Source organism: Crinia signifera, chromosome 2 (assembly GCF_055691185.1).
Source record: "Crinia signifera chromosome 2, ASM5569118v1, whole genome shotgun sequence".
Lineage (NCBI taxonomy): Eukaryota > Metazoa > Chordata > Amphibia > Anura > Myobatrachidae > Crinia > Crinia signifera.
Window position 1 is genome coordinate 174,634,186 of NC_139218.1, and position 21,313 is coordinate 174,655,498.

The following is a 21,313-nucleotide window of genomic DNA, read 5'->3' on the forward strand; positions in this document are numbered from 1 at the left end:
TCAGTTAATATGTCACCTAACACACAACACCAAGAAAACAAAAAGAATACGGACAGTTTTCAAGCGCTCCTCAATGTAGAATTATTTCTATGTTCAATACCACATCTATAAAATAGTGGACACTATTATGTAGACCTTCTACTAGACCATATCTATTACTTAGAATGGTGAAATACGAGAACCGTACCCTTTAAATTTGTCCACTCTAGTTAAGTAGACAACACACGCTTAAACAATGGAAGGAGAGATGCAGCTCCAATGTCAATTTTCCTTTTCCCAGAAGTTATTCAACATGGAAGGAAAGAAAGAAAGAAAGAAAGAAAGAAAGAAAGAAAGAAAGAAAGAAAGAAAGAAAGAAAGAAAGAAAGAAAGAAAGAAAGAAAGAAAGAAAGAAAGTATTCCCCAATGGTGAAATAACGTTTAATCAAATATTAAAAAAAAAAAACACAATAAAATTCATGGGTGCAAACAATGGACTCTTACCGAGGTTAAATGACCACAAAGAAAGCAGACCAAGACAGCGTAAGATGAAAAAAAAAAAAAAACTCAGGTTTCCCTGGAACAACAGCGACAGTATCCAGGGACGCCTGAGGTTTTTTTTCCATCTTACGCTGTCTTGGTCTACTTTCTTTGTGGACATTTAACCTCGGTGAGAGAGTCCATTGTTTGCACCCATGAATTTTATTGTGTTTTTAAACATTTGATTAAACGTTATTTCACCATTGGAGGAATACTCAAATGGCCGGCAGTCACCGGCAGTAGGTGGCTTTCACAGCAGAGCTCTATGGAAAGCCATCCACTCAGCTGGTAATACCAGCGGGGGACAGCGATGATGATCTGGGTAAATTTACTAAAGGTTCTAAAAATGAAAAGAGCTGATGTCGCCCATAACAGCCAATCAAATTCGGTCTATCAATTTCTAGGATGCAACAGAGAAATGATTGACGAAATCTGATTGGTTACTATGAGCATCATCAACTCTTCATTTTTAAAATAGTGAATGTACCACTGTGTCACAATTAACATTATAATACTATTTAGCATGTTATAGGCTACACCATTTCACACCATGGGCAATCTAAGTAAATGCACCAACATTGCATATCATCACCACAGAAGCTCTTTACAACAATTTGTGGATTCTGCATCAATAAAATTAGTAACTCACCTATCTGGTTCTTAATGCTTTGACCCTTAGCAACATCTGTTGACACCTTTTCTTTAGAGAAAGTCTGTACGCCATGATCTTGCAGCTCTAATCTTTCTATGTCATGTTGGCCTTGATCTTCATCATTTTCCTCCAGTGTGTCGAGGTTAGTGTCATCATCATCAGAGCCTCCTTCCTTACTACTACCACCCAATTCTTCATCACTATCATATGAATCACCATGTGAGGCTTCTTCATCTAGGAAAAAAAAATAAAAAAATAAAAAACTCCTTTTTAATGTCTCGACTAATTGTGATCACCTAGACAACGTTGACCCAATTCCGTAAGTGCATTTGTCCTGTATTGCAGACGTCTATAGGTACACACCATTTCTCACGCTCCGTCCTGCATATCAAATTATTTTCACCAGTATCTAAATAAGAACTAAATCCACAGAGTATAACCCCCCCATAGCATCTTTATTTGGCTATTGTAGTGCAAGTGGGCAATTGCTTACAACAGTGGTTCCCAAAATTTCTCAGTTCAAGGCACCCCTTGGGTCTCCATGATTTCTTCAAGGCACCCTTAAGCCGAAATAAATAGAGAACTATCCTTTTTTAAAGTAGTTGGATCAAAATATCGCTCTTCATATTTAGATCAGCTAAAAGATACGTACAACTTTTTTAAAGTTAATAAACACAAGAAAAAAAGGAGGCCGTGTGGGCAGAGATAACCGACAACAACATAAAACCTAATAATAAAATTTTAATAGGGGTATGCTATAGACATTCGAACATAAACGAAAGTGACGAGTCTCTTTTAAACCAAATCAAACAATCACCACATCAGGGTCAGGTATTAAATTATGGGGATTTTAATTTACCTGATATTGATTGGAAAAAAAAGCTTACTTAAAGACCAGTTTATCACACTAACAGTAGAAGCTCCAACTCGTAATAAGGCATTATTGGATTTGGTATTAACAAATAACAGATCTAGTTTCAAACACAAAATTAATTGAACATCTAGGGAACAGTGACCACAATATGGTTTCACTGGAAATCAACTTCAGTAAATTACATCATAAAGGATCGACAAAAATAATAAAACTTCAGAAAAGCTAACGTCGAATTATTCAGAGAAGCCCTAAAAAGAATTGTGTGGGAAACTGTTTTTGAGGGGAAAAATGCTGAGGAAATGTGGGATACTCTAAAAAATGTACTCGAATCATTAACTATTAAATACATTCCTAAAGTAAAGAAGGGTAAATTAAATAAAAAAAAAAAAAAGTCACCATGGTTGGACAAAAAGCAATCAACAATAAAACAAGAGCATTTAAATTCTATAAAAACAACAAAATGAGGAGGCGTTCACCAACTACAAAGAATCAAACAAGCAAAGGGGAATTCAGAGTAGCTAAAAGGCATTATGAAGCGCACATAGCCACTGAAAGCAAAACCAACCAAGAAGTTTTTCTAATGCATAAATAGTAAACGTATAATTAAGGACAACATAGGCCCACTAACCGATATCACTGGAAAAAGTTTTACGAAGGATAAGGGAAAAGCAGAACTGTTGAATGAGTTCTCATCAGTGTTTACTAAGGGAGAGCAGACTGTGGAACGCACACATACCACAAATGGGATGAACAAGCCGGACCTCAATATTGATTTCTCTACCAAGGAAATAATATTGAGGCTCAGCAAAATCAAAACAAATAAATCACCTGGGCTTCATCCTAGGGTACTAATGGAATTAATGGAGGAATTAGCTTCCCCTCTACATTATAGCTTTGATAATTCACCATCATCAGGAAAGGTACCAAAACACTGGAGAATAGCAGAGGTAGTGCCATTATTCAAAAAAGGAAAAAAGGAGGATCCCGCTAATTACAGACCTGTTAGTTTAACATCAATAATGGGTAAACTATTTGAAGGATTTTTAATAGGATGGTATCCAAGAATATTTAGACCTTCATAGTTTACTCTGTAATAACCAGCATGGGTTCGTGAAAAATTGTTAATGCCAAACTAATCTACTTGGTTTCTATGAAGTGGTTAGCAAAAACCTAGATAATGGAAACACTGTAGATGTGATTTTCCTAGATTTTGCTAATGCCTTTGACACCGTACCAAACAAGAGGTTGATAAATAAAATGGAGGACCTGGGATTAGGGGCAAATATCTGTAGATGGGTAGGAAATTGGCTGTGTAAGAGAGAACAAAGAGTGGTCGTGAACAGTGCCGTTGGAAATATGATACCAGTACTAAGTGGAGTGCCACAGGGTTCGGTTTTAGGGCCCATTTTATTTAACATTTTTATTAACAATATTGGGATGGGGTTACTCAGCAATGTATCAATCTTTTACAACAAAACTAAGCAGAGTTATTAAATCATCAGATGATGTCACCATGCTTCAACATGATCTTGACAATCTAGATGAGTGGGCAAAAAAGTGGAAGATGAGGTTCAATGTGGACAAATGCAAGGTCATGTACCAGTGTGCAAGTTATAACCTAAATGGGGAGGAATTGGGTAATTCAGTACTTGAAAAGGATCTAGGAGTCCAAATAGACAACAAACTAGAGTGTAGTGCTCAATGTAATATAGCATGTATTAAAAGGGGCATAGAAACTAGGGATTCAAAAGTAATTATGCCTCTGTACAAATCATTGTTTAGACCGCACCTCAAATACGGAGTACAATTCTGGGTCCCACACTATAAAAAGGACATCATAGAATTAGAAAAAATCCAAAGAAGAACAACAACAAAGTTTATTAGGGGAATGGAGAATTTAAGCTACGAGGAGAGATTAAGCAAGCTGGGACTATTTACACTGTAGAAGAGACGTTTAAGGGGGGGGACATGTTCAATATGTATAAATATATTAGGGGCCAATATAAGGAACTGTCAAACACCCTTTTTTCTGCTAGACAGGAATCTAGGACGAGAGGGCACGAGTTTAGATTAGAAAAAAATATATATTTTGTTCATCTAGAAGAAAAAATTTCTTTACAGTCAGAACAGTTAAACTTTGGAACTCTCTTCCTGGAGAAGTGGTGTCGGCAGACACTATAAATAGGTGTAAAATAAGGTTGGATAAACATTTATTGGTTAAAAACATCCACGGGTATGAATAAGTAACAATCTGTCTTTAAAATATCAGAACATACTATACAACAAGGGATAAACTATTATAAACATAGGTTAAACTAGATGGACGCAAGTCTTTATTCAGCCTCACCTACTATGTAACTATGTACATCAAGCTTAATAAAAAACTATGCATAAGCTTGCCATTTAATAATGGCAATACAGTACCAACCACATACTTCTGTGCAGAACACAATTAATATATAACTCATTTGTTACCCAGTATCATGCATACAAAGAATGTAAGAGTATGCTCCTCCACTGTAAAGATCTTACATTACACCAGCAAGCAAATAACCTGCACATAATATACTTGCTGCACATGCAATTGCATAACCATCTGATAAATCAACAAGTGCAATTTATGGTATCTCAGGATCAGCGAGATGGTGTCTCTGTTTCTGAAAGTTCCACCCACTTAAAATAGGATTTTAATACCTACCGGTAAATCCTTTTCACAGAGTTCTTATGGGGTACTGAGGTCTTATAACCTTGGGGAATAGAGGGTATCCGACAGGAGACGGGCACATAACGTTTCTTCAACCAGGGTGTGCGGGCTCCTCCCCTCTACTTCCCCTTACTAGCCAGTTAAGAAACTGTGCCCGAAGGAAGGATAAAATATGTGAGGTAGGATTTAGCATAATAAGCAACGTGGTGAGATTCGCACCAGCACACCACAACAAACACAACAACACTCTCAGCTAAACTTAGTTAACCCCGTCATTGTGTTATATTAACATATAACGTATAATCTTTTTAAGATTTGTGGGGAGCAATAAGTCACCAAAACGCAGATGCTCCAACATAAGTCAACGGACCTGTAATGTACAAGAGTACAACGCCACTGTCTTGCAACAAGATTACAGCATGTGCAATCAGAGCACTGCACTGAGGCGGGCGATCAGTACCCCATATGAACTCATTGAAAAGGAGTTACCGGTAGGTATTAAAATCCTATTTTCACTATCATTCATATGGGGTACTGAGCTCTTATAACCTTGGGGAGGTCCCAAAGCTTCCAGAAAGGGCAGGAACGTGCGGAGCCTGTTGCAACACCGCCTGCCCAAACTGGATATCATCCTTGGCCATAGTGTCAAATTTATACAATTTTACGAAAGTATGTTGACCTGACCAAGTGGCAGCTTTACATAGCTGCAATGCTGACACACCTCGAGCAGCCGCCCAGGATGCGCCCACGGCTCTAGTGGAATGAGCTCTCACAGAGGCCAGTATAGTCAAATGGGCTGCCACATATGACTGCTGTATGGTGGAACGAATCCACCTAGCAATCAATTGTTTCAATGCCGGGCAGCCTTTCTTGTGTGCATCATAAAGCACAAAAAAGACACTCTGTCTTACAGACCCTTGACATAGACCTTCAAGATCTTGACCACATCAAGTGATTCAGGGATATCATGATGTCCCGAACGAGAAGGCACCACAATTGACTGGTTCACGTGGAACGCTGTCTTGTCCGAAGTTCCGCCCTATCCTGATGGAAAATCAGGTATGGACTCTTACAAGAGAGAGCCCCAAGCTCAGAAACTCTTTTGGCAGAAGCCAGAGCCAGTAGCGTCACAGTCTTCCAGGTGAGGTATTTTAAGTCAATGGTGTAAAACTGGTTCAAACAAGGATGACTGAAGATACGTCAGGACTATATCTAAGTCCCAAGGTGTCGTCGGGTCTACAAAATGGAGGCTATATTCTCAAGCCTCCACCCTTTGGGGTCTGACTCTCTGCAACACTCCCCAGAAGGGGAAGGGGCAGGAAGAGGTACACCAGTCCGTACAACCACTGTGCAGCCAGAGCATCTATCGCCTCTGCTTGTGGATCCCTTGTCCTTGAGCAATACCTTTCCACTTTGTGGTTGGTCCTTGAGGCCATCATATCTATCTGTGGGAGCCCCCACAGATCTATGATGCTTCCAAACACCTGAGGATGTAATCCCCATTCCCCGGGGTGAAGGTTGTGACGACTGAAAAAGTCCGCCTACCAGTTGTCCACCACTGCATGCATCTCTGTCCAAGCCAGAATCTTGAAGACTTCTCGCATACATGCTCTGCTCTTGGTACCTCCCTGGCGGTTTATATAAGCAACAGTCGCTGCATTGTCCGACTGGACTTGTATCGCCTGATGTTCCAGGAGGGAGTGAGCCTCCAGGAGAGCATAGTATACTGCCCTCAGCTCCAAGTTGCTTATGTGGAGCTGTGCTTCCAGGGGTAACCATCGGCCTTGGAACCACATCCCCTGGGTTACCACCCCCCAGCCTTGCAGGCTGGCATCTTTAGTTAGCAGGATCCAGTCCTGGATCCCGAAAACGTCTCCCCGCAAGGATATTTGACATATGTAGCCACCATTGCAGTGACTGTCTTGCCTTTACAGACAAGGGAATCAACCTGTGCATGCGGACGCGTGAGCCAGACCACTTGCTTAACAGGTCCCACTGGAATACTCTCGAGTGGAATCTCCCGATTTGGAGTGCCTCGAATGAGGCCACCATCGTCCCCATCAGCCTGATGCAGAGGTAGACCGAGACTCTCTCCGGAGACAGAACTTCCAGAAGCAGCTGTTGTAGTGCGGCAATTTTCTCCAATGGAAGAAACACCCTTCTTGACACTGTATCCAAAACCATCCCCAAGAACTGGAGACGTTGGGATGGTATCAGTGAATAGTATATTCAGTACCCATCCATGACCTGACAGAAGACGTCTGGTCGTCTCTATGACCCCCAGTAACTTCGACACTAACTCCGCTTTTAGTAGCAGGTCATCCAAGTATGGGATAATGTTTATCCCGAGTCCTTAACAGGGACATCATCTCCGCCATTACTTTGGTGAAGACTCGTGGGGCCGTCAAAAGTCCAAACGGTAGGGCTTGGAACTGGAACTGTTTGTCCAGAATTGCAAATCTCAGGAAGGCCTGGTGTGGAGCTCACACCGATATGTGTCCTTCACGTCCATGGACGCTAGATATTTTCCTTCTTCCAGTCCTACAATAACCGCCCTCAGGGATTCCATTTGGAATTTGAAAACCCTCAGATAGGGGGTTCAGGGACTTTAAGTTTAAGATGGGTCGAACTGACCCATCTGGTTTTGGAACCACAAATAGGTTTGAAAAGTAACCCTTGTTCCTTTCTGAAGGGGGCACTGGTATAATCACCTGTGCTTGCACCAACTTCTGTACTGCATGTCTGAGGATACTGCAATCCTCCGCTGCTGCTGGGAATCCCGACTTGAAATATCTTTGAGGGGGTGGTCTTTCGAACTCCAGCTGGTAACCGTGTGAAATAATATCCCTGACCCAAGGGAGGACGCATCCCACACGTGGCTGAAATACTTCAGCCGAGCCCCCACCACAAGAATATCCAGAGGCGGGAGGAGCCCGTCATGCGGCAGGCTTAGGCGCAGCTGCGCCTGTGCTATAGTCTCTTGTTGCTGAAGCCGTTGCCTTTATGGGCATACCCCAAGCACCTCTATTGGCGTTGGAGCCCCTCTGGCTTTAGGCCTAAATTTGGAGGTCCGAAAGGACTGCTGTGTACTCCCTGTAAAGGGGCGTCTCACCGGAGTGGAAGCTGACGGGAGGAAGGTGGACTTATCAGCTGTACTGTAGCTTTTGAAATTAAGTAACCTAACTCACTCCCGAATAGCCTATCCCCGGAGAAGGGGAGGCTTTTTACACTGCGTTTGGAGTCCGCGTCAGCGACCCGTTGCCGCAGCCACAGGGCCCGGCGGGCCGACACAGCCATGGCCGAGTTACGGGCATTAATAGCTCCTAACTCCTTCTGTGCTTCACACATCATTTTAGCCGTGTCTTGGATGTGACGTAGCTTTTCAGCCACAGTAGGTACATACACGTCACCCAGCAGGCCTTCTTGTATCTAGCCTGCCCATGTAAAGAAAGCTTTTTAGCCATCCAGCAACTGGACTGGCAAGCACCGGGCGCTGGCCCCACTGGCTGTATACATAGCCTTTAGCGTGCCATCTAGTTTTCTATTGACTGCGTCTTTTAAGGTCGAAGTACCTGGGACTGGGAGTACAACCTTTTTTGAAAAGGTGGGACACCGAAGCATCCACTACAGGGTGTTCCTCCCACACATTCCTGCCTGTAGGGTCAAAAGGAAAGGCAAACTTGAAATGCTTGGATAACGAGAAGAGTTTCTCTGGATTTTTCCAGGCAGCTTTAAAAACACATCTTTAAGTCAGACTGTTCAAGGAAGACAACATCTTGCCTTCTATTTGACACAAATAAGGAATCCCCTTCAGCAGGTGTCTCTAAGGTAAATCTAGTACCTCTCTAATAGCTAGGATCAAATTTTCAGTGCCCTGTATGCAAATTTGTGATGCCTGTGAATCTACAACATCATCCGCGTCGCAATCGTCTATATTGGAGTCAGGTGCAATGGCATCGAGTGCCCGTTTACGGGACACCCCTGGCATGGGTGTTAGAATATCCACCCTTGCCGAGAGCACTTTTAAATCCTGCTGTACCTGCTTAGTCTGCAAAGTGTTAGTTGCCAGCTGTGATGATAAATTCTCAAGTAGCCCATGAGGGTTCCTGGGAACCAGCCTGAGAACCACCACTGAGCTGCGGAGACATACATTGCTCACAGGCAACCTCAGATGTAGAGCTTGGAGCAAACTTGTTGCTGCAAATCACACAAGTTATTTTTCTCACCATGCTGGAGAAAATAACACCCCCTATAACATACTGAACACACAAGCAGTGAATGTACAGTAATTGATTCTATGTGCAGATGATCACATACAGATATAACAGTGTGTAAAATGCTTAACTAGCAGTGGGGGGAACTCAGAGGTATATGGGGGACACCAGCATCCTGTAATCTGGGCTACCGATTAGATGGTGTCTGTACATTGAGACCAGTCTAATATATGAATACTGTGTACTGCTATAAGCAGCTGTATAGCACACTTAAAGCGCTATCAAGCGCTATACTTGCTGTCTCTGCTGACTGATCTCTCCTTCCCAAGACTGCACTGAGGATTGATCTCTGCTCTGCTGTAATGGCGCCCACAGCATGAGAAGAAGCAGGAAGCAGTGTACAGGCACGCTCAGGTCCCGCTCTGAGCTAAGCCCCGCCCCTTGTAATGACGCCAGGGCTATACTTTTATACTGGTGCCTGTGAACCTTTCAATAAAGATTTACCCACATAGTGGTATATGCCCTGGTGGTCCAGTGTCAATGCCTGGCATCCAGTGTGCCGGCGTGGCTGCAGTGTAAAAACAGCTGCACGCGATCCCTGTACAGGGCCACACCCCGCCAGCGCCATTATGCCGCACATAAAACCAGCGTACCCCACTGAGGGGACCCGGTTATTACTCACCACCGGTGTTTTCAGGCTGAGCCAGGGGGTGTGCACGCTGCAGCGCAATGCCTGCGGTAACAGCACCCTCTCAGGTCGGTGGACCTGCAACAGGGATCAGTTTGGTTCCTTGAAAGGCCAGCAACTGTCCCTTCCCCCGGCTTCCCTTGTCGCAGGTAACCTGTTAAGCCCAAACAGCAACCCGAAAAATAAAATAAATTGAAGAAAAACTCCAGGAGTGTGCATCCTCTCCTGAGGGCACATTTTCTAAAACTGGCTAGTAAGGGGAAGTAGAGGGGAGGAGCCAGCACACCCTGGTTGAAGAAACGTTATGTGCCCGTCTCCTGTCGGATACCCTCTATTCCCCAAGGTTATAAGACCTCAGTATCCAATATGAATGATAGTGAAAAGGGGTTGTTATGGAATCCATATAATCAGTGCTGGACTGCCAACTGTGGTAAAATAGCTTTGGGGGAAAGGAATTTTACCATTTGGCAGACGAATATGCAATATCAAGAATAAAAACAAACAATGGATATCTATCTTTTGGAGAAAAATATAGTTTCTAAACTAGCAAGACTATTAAAAATAAAAAAAATTAATAAAAAGAGAGAGAGGGGGGGGGGGGGGGAGAGATTTTCATATCTGTTCATTCCATAAAAAACTACTGGATGAATTTATATTGCATTTTCACTATTCTATAGCTTATACCCCTTTGCAACAATCCAGGTTATTGCTTTGGGGTCAAAGTCAACCCGGGTTACCCAGCAATTCAACCTGGGAAATTTTCCTGATTGACCCAGGTTTAGGGGCAGTGTAAACTGGTAACACAGGTCGCCCGACCTGGGACCTGTTTCCACCAATGGGGGAGCCCACCCCCCCCAACCACAGCATCCTGTGGTCAGTCCAGAGGTTGGAGAGGGGGCGCATACAGCCTCCGCCGCGGTCTGCTGTACTATGCAGACAGCAGCAGAACCAGGGAGGAGGTGAATGTATGCATTTGTGCGGCATCCATTCACCTCAAGGATGGAAACTGGGGATGCATGGCAGCAGCCCAGAAGCTTTCCTGGGTGCTGGGCGGTGCATTTCCCGGTGCTTGGAGATTACATAAACTCCAAGCTCCAGCTCAGGACCCGCCTCCACCAGCCACCTTGCAGGTACGCTGTATAAAAAGGGCTCAAGGGCCGGGTCACACCCGGGTTGAAGCTTTGTCCAGCATCTTGGTGTAAAAGTGGAAGTAGTGACCTAGAAAGAACAAGGAGCAATAAAAGAAAAACCAAAACACTAGACAGCCCACTGAGCAATAATAGACATTCTGTCGAGCGAAGCCATAGGAAAACGCTAGTTTGAGAAATAATGCAATAGCACTATATAAAGAAAACTCACCATCATCTGAGAAAGACTGCTCCCCTAATTCCGCTTTTAAATCCTTCCGAGAGGTCGCCTTTCCCAAATACCGATTATCTGTGTCAGACAGAAAGGTCACTCTGCTTTTTCGGATGCTCCCAAGTATTATGGCATCATCATCCTCATTATCATCTCCTACTTCATCAAATTTGTCAATAACTTTGGCAACAGTGACTGCAACAAAGAAAAAAAAAACAAAGTTATGAATTAAATATAAACAACAGCATTTACACCTGGAACAAGGTACATGCTAATGTGCTACTGATTCTCCAGGGATATTCAATGGGCTCTAAAGCGTTCCATTTGCCAGGGATAAGCAGCCCTCTGAGCAGCTATAACACATGGGATCCCAGTACTTATCCTAGATCCTACGTGTTATTGCCCGAAAACAGGACATTTTTCTCCCAAAAAAAAGACTTTAATTAGATAGCTTAATAATAACCATCATATCTTGCAGCTGGGAAACTGAAACAGTAGATTCACACAACCGTCCAAATTTCCATTTTCAGAAATAGTCAAAGTGTAGTGGTGGCAAGTTAACCAGTTATAGCTAGAGATGAGCAGTTTTGGTTCATCGAGAACCAACCCCCTGATCTGAGCAGTTCGATCCTCAGAGCCATTTTTTCAGATCCAGAATGAGGCCGAACGTCATCCTTACGCTGTCGTATTCTCACGACATCCAGACTCTATACAAGTCCCGGTGATTGGCGCCACCTTTATTCATGCAGTTGATGTCAGACAGTACGGATGTGTCAGTGATGTCTGCTGAGAGGGGTTACTACTGTATATAGGCAATAAGGGGCAAATGATAATAATAATAATAATATATATTTTTTAAACTGCAGGCTGCCATGTGTGCCGTATCAGTCCAGGTGTGCTGCTGTGTGTGCCATATAATTCCGGGGAGCCGTCAGGTGTGCTATCATTACAGGAGTACCGCCCTTTTTTTTTTTTTTAAGAAAATACAAAACAAAAAAAACGTTTTACTCTTATACTGCAAGGGTGCTGCCCAGTGTGCTGTTTAATACCAGGGGTGCTGTGGAGTATCAGCCCAGTCATGTTTGTGCTGTCCACTTATGTCACTTAGCTTAGTCATCCAGCTACCTATGTGCAACATTTTGGCCTAAAAACAATATATTGTGAGCTGTGAGTTCAAAATAAACTGGAAATGAATGTAATGCCCCTTTCCCACTGCAGGTCTAAAACGGTAAATTGCCGATTTTTCAGTGCAATTTACCGTTTAAGGCTGCAGTGGGAAAGTGCCAGAGTTGAAATACCGGTTAAAGATAACCGGTATTTCAAACCGTTTTAAAAGCAGAGTCCTACACGGTTAAATACCGTTTTTGAGGAAGTGGGAATGCCTCTGAAACGGTATTTAGTTAAAAGAAAAAAAAAAAAAAAAAAAAAAAAATTGGCGTGGGGTCCCCCAAACTGCCGTAACCAGCACCAGGCTGAAGAGCCAGGGCTGGCATAAAAAAAAAAAAAAAAAAAAAAAAAAAAAAAAATCAGGAAACCCGACAAATAGGGCTTCACTGATTTTTTTAAACCAGCCCCAGTCTCGGCCGGGGCTGGTTCCTAAAATACGGGGGACAAAATGAGTAGGGTTCCCCCGTATTTTAAGAACCAGCCCCAGGCACAACCAGCCAGCAGGGTAATGCCACAGCTGGGGGACACTTATTAGATAAGGTCCCGCGGCCAAAGCATTAACCCTACCGACCAGTCAGCCTGGCCAGGGGGAGTGGGGACCCCCCCAATAAAGGGGTTCCCCCCTCCAGGACTTACCTGACCAGGCTGAAGCCTGGTGCTGTCCCCGGTGGCCCTGTGCGGTGGCCACCGGGCTGATCATTGTGTAAAAAAATAGATGGAAAACCTATTGTCCCAGCCTGCGGGGCATTAAAGGGCCCGCTGGGTCTTGTAGTTCCACAGTAAAAAAAAAAAAAAAAAAAAAATAGAATACACACACACTGACACATTAGAAAAATAAAAGTTTAATACATACATTACACAAACACACTGATACTTACCTATCTTGATCCCGTAGGTAGGTCCCAGGGTCCGGTGGCTTGGTTCCGGGGCTGGTCCGGGTCCGGGGCTCCAGGGCTGAAGAGTCCGGGGTCCTGGATCCGTAGTAATCCAAAGGGGTACCTGGGGAAGGAAATCCTACTGCTCCTGTGGCGACCACCCTGGCATCTGCTGTTGAAGTCGCGCTGCTCCCGACTGCAATGGTACCCGCTCCGCTCCACTGTACACTAGAGACGCAGAGATCCTTCTTCCTCTGCGTCTCTACTCAGAATGAATTCTATTGGCCGCCGAGAAAGTCGGCTCCTGATTGGCTAGAAATCATTCTGAGTAGAGACGCAGAGGAAGAAGGTCTTCTGGTGAAGATCCAGTCTTCTCTCCGCCGTAGTCCAAGTTGCGCATTACCCCGCTCGGACTGAGGAGAGACGCAGAGAACATCCATCTTCTGCACCTCTCCTCCAAATGATTCTATTGGCTGCCTAGCGGCCAATCAGAAGCAGAGAAAGTCGGCTATTTTGGGAACCAGCCCCGGACCTGCAGCTGGTAAAAAATAAAAATATAAAAATAGGGAACCCCTATTTGCCAGATTTCCTGATTTTTGTTATTACCAGCCCCGCCTCTTTCAGCCTGGTGTGGGGGGGGGGGGGGGGTCCCTGCGCCGTTTTTTTTTTTTTTATTATTATTATTACACACTGCACAGATCTGACTGATCCGTGTACAGGGTTCACAAATACACGATGTAGCGCGTATTTTACCCGTTACTGAACACTAGGAACTAATTTCTCAAATATGCTTGCGTCCCCTGGGACGCGCTCCGCCCCAACCAGCCGCACTTTATGTTCTGGGGAGGGATTGGATCTTGCAGGGCCACCAGCCGTGCAGCACTCGAGGAGGAGACCAGCCTCGTGACTCAGCGAGTACTGTGCACTGCAGTGCCGCCCCCCTCCCTGCTGCTCCTGAATGTTTGACCGCTGACTGGGACCTCACAGCAGTGGCTGCAATATTATCCTCATGCTGGGTATGTACACTGCTGGGGAGAGGGGTGGACATACCCAGCATAATAGTAACATTGCAGCAACTCTTGTGAGGTCCCGGACAGCTTTTAAAGATGTTTCAGCAGGGCCGTAGCTAGGGGGGGGGGGGGGGGGTCACATGACCTGGCAGCAGAGACAGGCCAGAGTTCCTACGCAGGGGCAGACAGAGCGGGACACAGGCAACAAGCAGCGATCACTGCCTGAATGTAGATGGAGCTGCATTGCATCACACAGCCCTGGAGCGTGCAGCGACAACGGCCACATTGCATAGGTGGTCAGTGTGTCTCCAGGGATCCTGGCAGGGAGGGGATGCGGGGGCTATTCATTGGACTGCTATGTATGTATGTATGTATGTATGCCTATGTCTGGTGAGCTGTGTGTGGTGCTATTTATGTGTGTGCAAGTACTGTATGTGTGCAGTATGTGTGATATACTAGGTACTGTATGTATGTATGTATTACTGGTGAGCTGTGTGTGGTGTGCTATTTATGTATGTGTGCAGTGTGTGTGGAACCACTGCTATAGATGACAGTGCAATGTATAGCCCAGGCAAAAGCTTCATATTGGCATTAAATGTTTAAGTTTTTAGATGATTGAGGTCCATTGGGACCCAGAAAAGGCTCAGGTAGGACCCCAATTTTTAGAAGTTAAGGGTCCCAGGGACCCACTTTTTTGGTGGGTTTTCGCGATCACTGCGTGTAGACTGGCTGTACGAATTCGTATTAGCCGTTAATACGAATCATTACACCATCGGGAGGGTTACAAAGCAGTCGTATTTGACTGCTTTGTAAATTCCCCTCCGGAACACGACTTACGGCTGAAACAGCTGTATGCAGTCGTATTGATTCGTAGTAAGAATACAAATACGATTTTGGTATTCGTATTCTTAGTCAATTTCCCCGATAGACTTCATGATCTGGAGTAGAATGAAGTTAACATGAAAGCTCAACCCTTAAAATTGTATTGCAGAATCTAAAGAGTCTCCAATGTACAGTGATTTCAAAATCCAATATTGGGCCTTATTCAGTATCAGTTGTAATTTAGTATGTGTATGTATATGTATATATATATATATATATATATATATATATATATATGTGTATATGTATATATATATATATATATATATATATATATATATATATATATATATATATATATATATATATATATATATATATATATATATATATATATATTTGTGAATAACTGTTGTGCCACCCAGCAAAGGGCAATGCCACCCAGCACTCCCTCCCTTACGGGGTGCATCCCTATTGTTCAAGCGCTTCTGTATACAGTGATGTGCTCATGCATTAAGGGTAGCCCCCTGGCTGCAAAGTCAGTCATCAGGCTGATATCTTTAGCACCCTCACAGCAGCTTTAAAACTTATTGATCACTTTTTTTTTTTTTTACTCTGCTTTTTTGTTTTTACAAAGTACTTATTATTTCACATACTTCCTATCCAACTACCCTCATCCTCCATGCAACTTGCATTATTTGCTAGGGTTAGATAAGGCTCAGTTCGCAGCCTTCTTATCTTACTGCTGCTCTTGAATTCATTCAGGCTCCAGTGCCACTTTGTATTACATTCCTTCCCCATTTTGTACTACCATATTGATGTCCCAATGTTACCAAACCTCAACAGGTTAGCCCTTCTAACCACATTCACTTAAATTCTCTTTATTACCACATACCTGTCTCGCAAGCAAGCTGCCTTTAACACCTAACCTCTCTGCAGCCTCAAAATTAGAAAACAGTGCTAAAATAGTGTTCATTCTAGCACCCGCCATATTTGAAAACCCATGCAGTTCCTCTTCCCTGCCTGGGGTGTCACTGTCTTCTGTAGTGCTTCTAGCACAGTGTGGTCTGTATATCAGCACTGATATGCAAACCGGACCTTTGCTAGAAACACCACAATAGACAGTGACACCCCAGGCAGTGAGAAGGAACTACATGGGTTTTCAAAGATAGTGCGTGCTAGAATGAACACTAATAAAACATGCAATTTTGTCATATAACCACAATGCTTATCAATTTATTTATCCCCCAACTGCAAGTACCTTATCAAATATTTACCACGCCATTTACCTAGCTTCAATCTATCCCAAATGTTGCAGCAAGAATATAAAATTACTCTTGATCATGCATATTAAAGTTCCTAAAAGGGTCATTCCACACCAAATCCCTCTTAAGAAAAAAGTAATGTAACTATTTCTGCCAAATATATCTACTGTTTGACAATTAGTTTATTAAAAACATAGATTTTTCAATGTATTCAATTTTACCAATTCTGACACTTTTGCAAACAGAATTAAAAATGCTAGGTAAAAAAAAAAAAAAAAAAAAAAAAAAAAAAAAGAACCACGTTGACCCACCAGTGTCGATTATCTTTAGGTCGACCCATCGACTGTTTCCCAATCAAGTTATGTTGTCAGGTGTCTAGGTCAACGTGGGACAAGGTCAACGTGGGGTTTTTCACTTTTTTTAACTTACATGTGCCGACAGGCGGTAATTCATGTCCTACCATCCACTAGGGCGTGGTGGGAGAAAAAAAACAGTGTGCCGACCGAGCACAGTGAGCCATGTAAGGGGACGCGATTCACTTAAAACTGTGCCCATGTCGACTGTCGACATTCGGGTCAAAAAGCAGTGAAAAACTTCATGTCTCCTTTTTGTCGTGTATACTGCCTTCATTGTATAGTAGGCACAAAAAAAACACGCTTATATCTTAAATGATTGGTTTAGTTTAATACAGTGTACTAGCATATTTTGTTCCTCCTAATTACATTGAATAATTTACCCAATGTACCCGTTATTATATACTGATGTATGTTCCAGGTTGCAAATCACTTTAGTCTAAATATTTTTGTTTTACAGATATTCAGGTTGGATTTTCTAAAATCACACAGGAAGATTTCAGTCCCAATTCTAACTGATCTGACTAGATTGCTTAAGGCCCATACACACTGGATGATGATTTGGAGCTGAAAGCTCAAAGCTGCCCAGTGCGTACGGCCCGACGGTGATCCCAAATCATTGCCAGGAAAGCCTCTCATCTGCTTTTTCTTAGTGTCCCCGCTAGGCTGTTTTAGTGGGCAAAATTTTTAAAGGGCAAAATGCGCCCTGCCCCTCCAGCAGCGCCCCGCTAAAAGAGCCTGCTGCCTGTCTTGCTGGTGTGCCCGGCAGCAGGTCCAGGTCTGCCCCCCTTGCACGACGGTGGCAGCATGGGCCCGCCCCCTTTAGTGATGTAGCGGCCTGGGCATGCCCCTTTTAGTGACGCCAGCAGCCCGGGACCGCCTACAACGATAACGTCGCCGGGCCCGGTCTGCCCCCATTGCGCTGCCCTGCCCCCAAAAATTCCTAGAGGGAACACTAGTATTACTAACAGATGAGCGGCTTTGTGGATGGCTTTGTATAGCACTGCCCTATGCAAAGTTGTCCACCCTCCACAGACAGCGCTGGGCAGGGAGGGAAAACCACTCAGTGTGTATGCACTGGGCGGCTTTCCCCCACAACGATGACAGCGATCATCGCTGTCTATACAAGCTGGGCATAATGGCCCAGTGTGTATGGACCCTAACAAATAGAGCACTGATCGCTCAGTTTGTATGCCCTGCAGCGAAGGTGATGCATCTGGTACATTGGATATTCAATGTGATGAGGAGAAAGGGGTGACATTTAATAGGATGGGATTATATTGCATTTTCCAAAATTGCACTTTTTAAAAAAAAAATCACAATTTTTTGCCTGAATTTGCTTATTTAATGAAATGCAAATTCACAGCAAACAAAATGCGATGTGGTGTGATTTTTAGCCATGAAAATGTGCGGCTTTTTTTTTTTTTCTTAAATGGCGTGGGGTCCCCCCTTCTGAGCATAACTAGCCCCAGGCTCATTGAGCCGGACCTGGTTCCAAAAACACAATGGACACAGAGCGTAGTGGTTTCACGTATTTCTGAAGCCAGCCCCTCACTCTTGGACCGTTCCTGGTTCCAAAGATACAGGAGACAAAAAAATAAATAAAAATGGGGGTCCAACACTTTTTACCCCTGCTGTATCATGCTCACCCTAGCTGGTCAGCCCTGGACGGGGTACATGGGGGAGTGTACCCCAAGGCTGCACCCGTCCAGTAGAGATGGGTTGTTCACGAACAAACCGGATCTTTTGAACGGATCCCAAAAAGGTGATGCTTTTCAGTTTCGTTTTCCATTACAATGCATTTTCCTGATCTCAGTGCTGCCACCTGTGGCAGCTGAGATGTACTACCTCTGGAGACTGAGTACAGTGCTGCGACTATAAGTGATAGAAAGATTAGCTGCTGCTGCCAGGGATGGCCATCGGTGCAGACGCCATCGATGGCGATTCTGCACCCAGCCATCGATCAGTGTTTTTACTCGGTCATGTATATCCCCCCTTTTTTTCTAAAGTGAGTCGAGGATTCCTCTAAAAGATCCGCTAAAAAATTACATTTTTTTAAAAATTTTTTTTTTTTTTTTTTAAGAGATTCGCCGGATCCCGGCTCAACTTAATGATCCGTTTTGCCCATCTCTACCGTCCATGGCTGAAGCCCTTTTAACAGGCGAACCACAAGTCCCAGCATGCGGAGCATTAATGGGCCACCTTGGACTTTTAGTGCACCTGTGAAAGAAAAAAAAAAAAGACAGAGAACAGTAAAACTTTATTATACACATATACTCACAAATCCAGCATTGTCTCAATCTCTCCCCTGCAGCAGCTCACCCCGCAGGTGAGCCATCTGCCAGTGCTATCAAAGCCGATAATTGCACTGTTACAGCGATATAAATGCTCTCAGCCGTGATTGGCTATAGGCTTCTCCATTGGGACACCAACAGAAAATCAGGGCGGAGTGATTCTGTACCACTGTAACTGTGCGATTCTCACAGCGGAGGCAGCCGACTCACCTCACAGTCAGCACGGGGTGAGCTGCTGCAGGGGAGAGACGGAGACAACGCTGGAACCTGGATTTGTGAGTATAGGTGTAAAATGTGTGTCCATTTCTTTTTTACAGGTGGACTACAAGTCCAAGGGGGCCCATTAATGCCCCGCATGCTGGGACTTGTGGTTCTCCAATTCCCAGCATGCAGGAGAGGCCTGGTGAGCATGATATGTCCGAGGGACCTTATGTAAAAAGTGTCCCCGGCTGTGGCATGACAATGCTTTAACCTATCTCCACAGATCTTCAGGTCTGTCTTCAAACCATCGATTCCCTGTATTGTCAGTTCCGTTGTTGAGTTATAGACCGGTACGTGAAGACCCAGACCCTGCCCGTCGATAGCAGCGAAGTCCATATCCCTCCTCCATATTATATCTCCACTATATAAAACCACCCAAGTTCCAGTTCTCTACATCCACCAATGGCCCAATGCAGTCAAAGTAGGGTACAGAAGTTCACCTGGTAATTGCAGACTTCATACAAGAAAAAGTTGTTCAGACTGGTCATTATCATGCATATATCATTTAAAATATAATCTACAAGGGGATGCAGTTTTAGGAAGTTGGAAGTCAAGTGCATAATACAGGACCCCTTAAAATACTTTTAGATCGATTAAAATGTGTACCCTCATGGCATCATTCAGGTTACTAATCCCAATAGATGCCCATGTAAATAGTAGTAGTATTTGTGCAGTGGTTCCCATGTTCTGATTTTGAACCCACCATATTTGAATGGTTATTGTATAAAGGTTTTACAGCATCTAGGTTGACATGGTAATAGTCAACAAGGGGGATCATCATGTGTACCAGGTCTCTTCATTTTGTTCACCATGCTTCGGGTAAGGTGCCTCACTGTGCACACTTACTTTACCAGTCCCAATCAGAGTTAATCTGGATGGTGAAAGCCAAGGAAGTAAAGGTACCCACAAAAATACCATTTGTCTATGTTGACACACTGACTGTACACTTGTTTAACAGACATTAACCTACCAACTGGATACTGTCTGTATTACATCATAAAAATGCATTTCTATGAAAACAGAATGTACTATAGGAGACCTTCACATACAGTATTATTTAAAGGCATATCCTATAGGACGGATACAAACAATACACAACACCATTATGTTTATATTTTGTGCATGTGGGTAATATCAAGGGTGGAAGAGAGGGTGGAAGAGAACATGGATTAGTACGTAAAACTTGCAAGAATAATTCAGACGAACATTGGAAAAATCAATTACAAAAGCAAGGGACTCAAATAATACGGAATGTCAACATAAACCCTAGCCGTATATAAATCCTGCAACACGTGAATGAGGAAAGATTCTGGTCATTCCAAACCAGGCCAGAACTACTGCAGAAAACATAGTTACTCTATGTTACTCTAGTACAACTTAATACACTATAAGAACAGCTGTGCTGAATACCACAGCGCACACATGGCAGCCACAGGGGGGGGAACCGGAACATCAGCACACGTGGTTTTACACAGACAAGCACACATATGTTTATTCTTCCAAAAACAATACACCGCATTGTACAGAATTCTCCGGCCAGCACATACCTTCATCATGGTCATCCTCTGGATCCCAGAACCGGGGCTGTGGATTTAATAAACCCTCCAACGTCTGGGACAAGGACGCCGCCATTTTCTACGGAAGGCTTCTAAATAATACACCCCTTTCACAATGACGTTAGTAACATGCGTGCAAGACCTGCTTACGCAGGGAGAAGGCGACGTGTTGCTGCGCAACGGGATTGATGCTGTTCATCCGTGTATCTACGTACAGTTATACAGTTAGTTTTAATTCATAGGTTTTTTCTATTGACGCTGAAGATTTTCCAAACATATACAATAAGGATTTTTATTATTCTTCAAGCAAGAACATTTGTTTATGGAGCCCATTGCTGTTACTCTGCAGTTGGAAACAAAAATAATAAGAAAACAGGGAATTGTAACAGGTTTTGGTTTTGCTAGACCATTCGGTACTTATATGTTAGTTGGGAGACCACTAAGCTATTTGCTTAGTTTTTCGCGTCCCCTCGGGGGGCTCGCTGCTCTCGCCACACAATATAAAGACAACTCCATGCAGACATGGATAGTGGGGGTATGAGCATACTCAGGGCCGAAACTAGGGTTTCCGGCGCCCGGGGCAAGGCAGTCTTTTGGTGCCCCCCCCCCCCCACCCTAGCGATGGGGGGGCGTGGCCTAATTTGGGGGCGTGGCCTATAATCGCTGCTCCCCCGCGAGGCCACGCCCCCATTTTGCCGCT

The 21,313-nt window shown here is 43.8% G+C and overlaps 1 protein-coding gene across 2 annotated transcripts in view; it reads right to left on the minus strand.

Moving 5' to 3' along the window:
• The window catches only part of AATF (apoptosis antagonizing transcription factor), a 172,897-nt gene extending 152,135 nt beyond the window's left edge, over positions 1-20,762 (minus strand). For both annotated transcript variants that reach the window (XM_083173209.1, XM_083173208.1), the window contains exons 1-3: positions 20,605-20,762; positions 11,011-11,205; positions 1,169-1,405 (exon numbers count right to left, since the gene is read on the minus strand). In XM_083173209.1, the coding sequence (XP_083029335.1) occupies positions 1,169-1,405; positions 11,011-11,205; positions 20,605-20,689 (517 nt within the window). In that variant the 5' untranslated portion in view covers positions 20,690-20,762. The remainder of the gene's footprint in view (positions 1-1,168; positions 1,406-11,010; positions 11,206-20,604) is intronic.
• Positions 20,763-21,313: the final 551 nt, after the last annotated feature.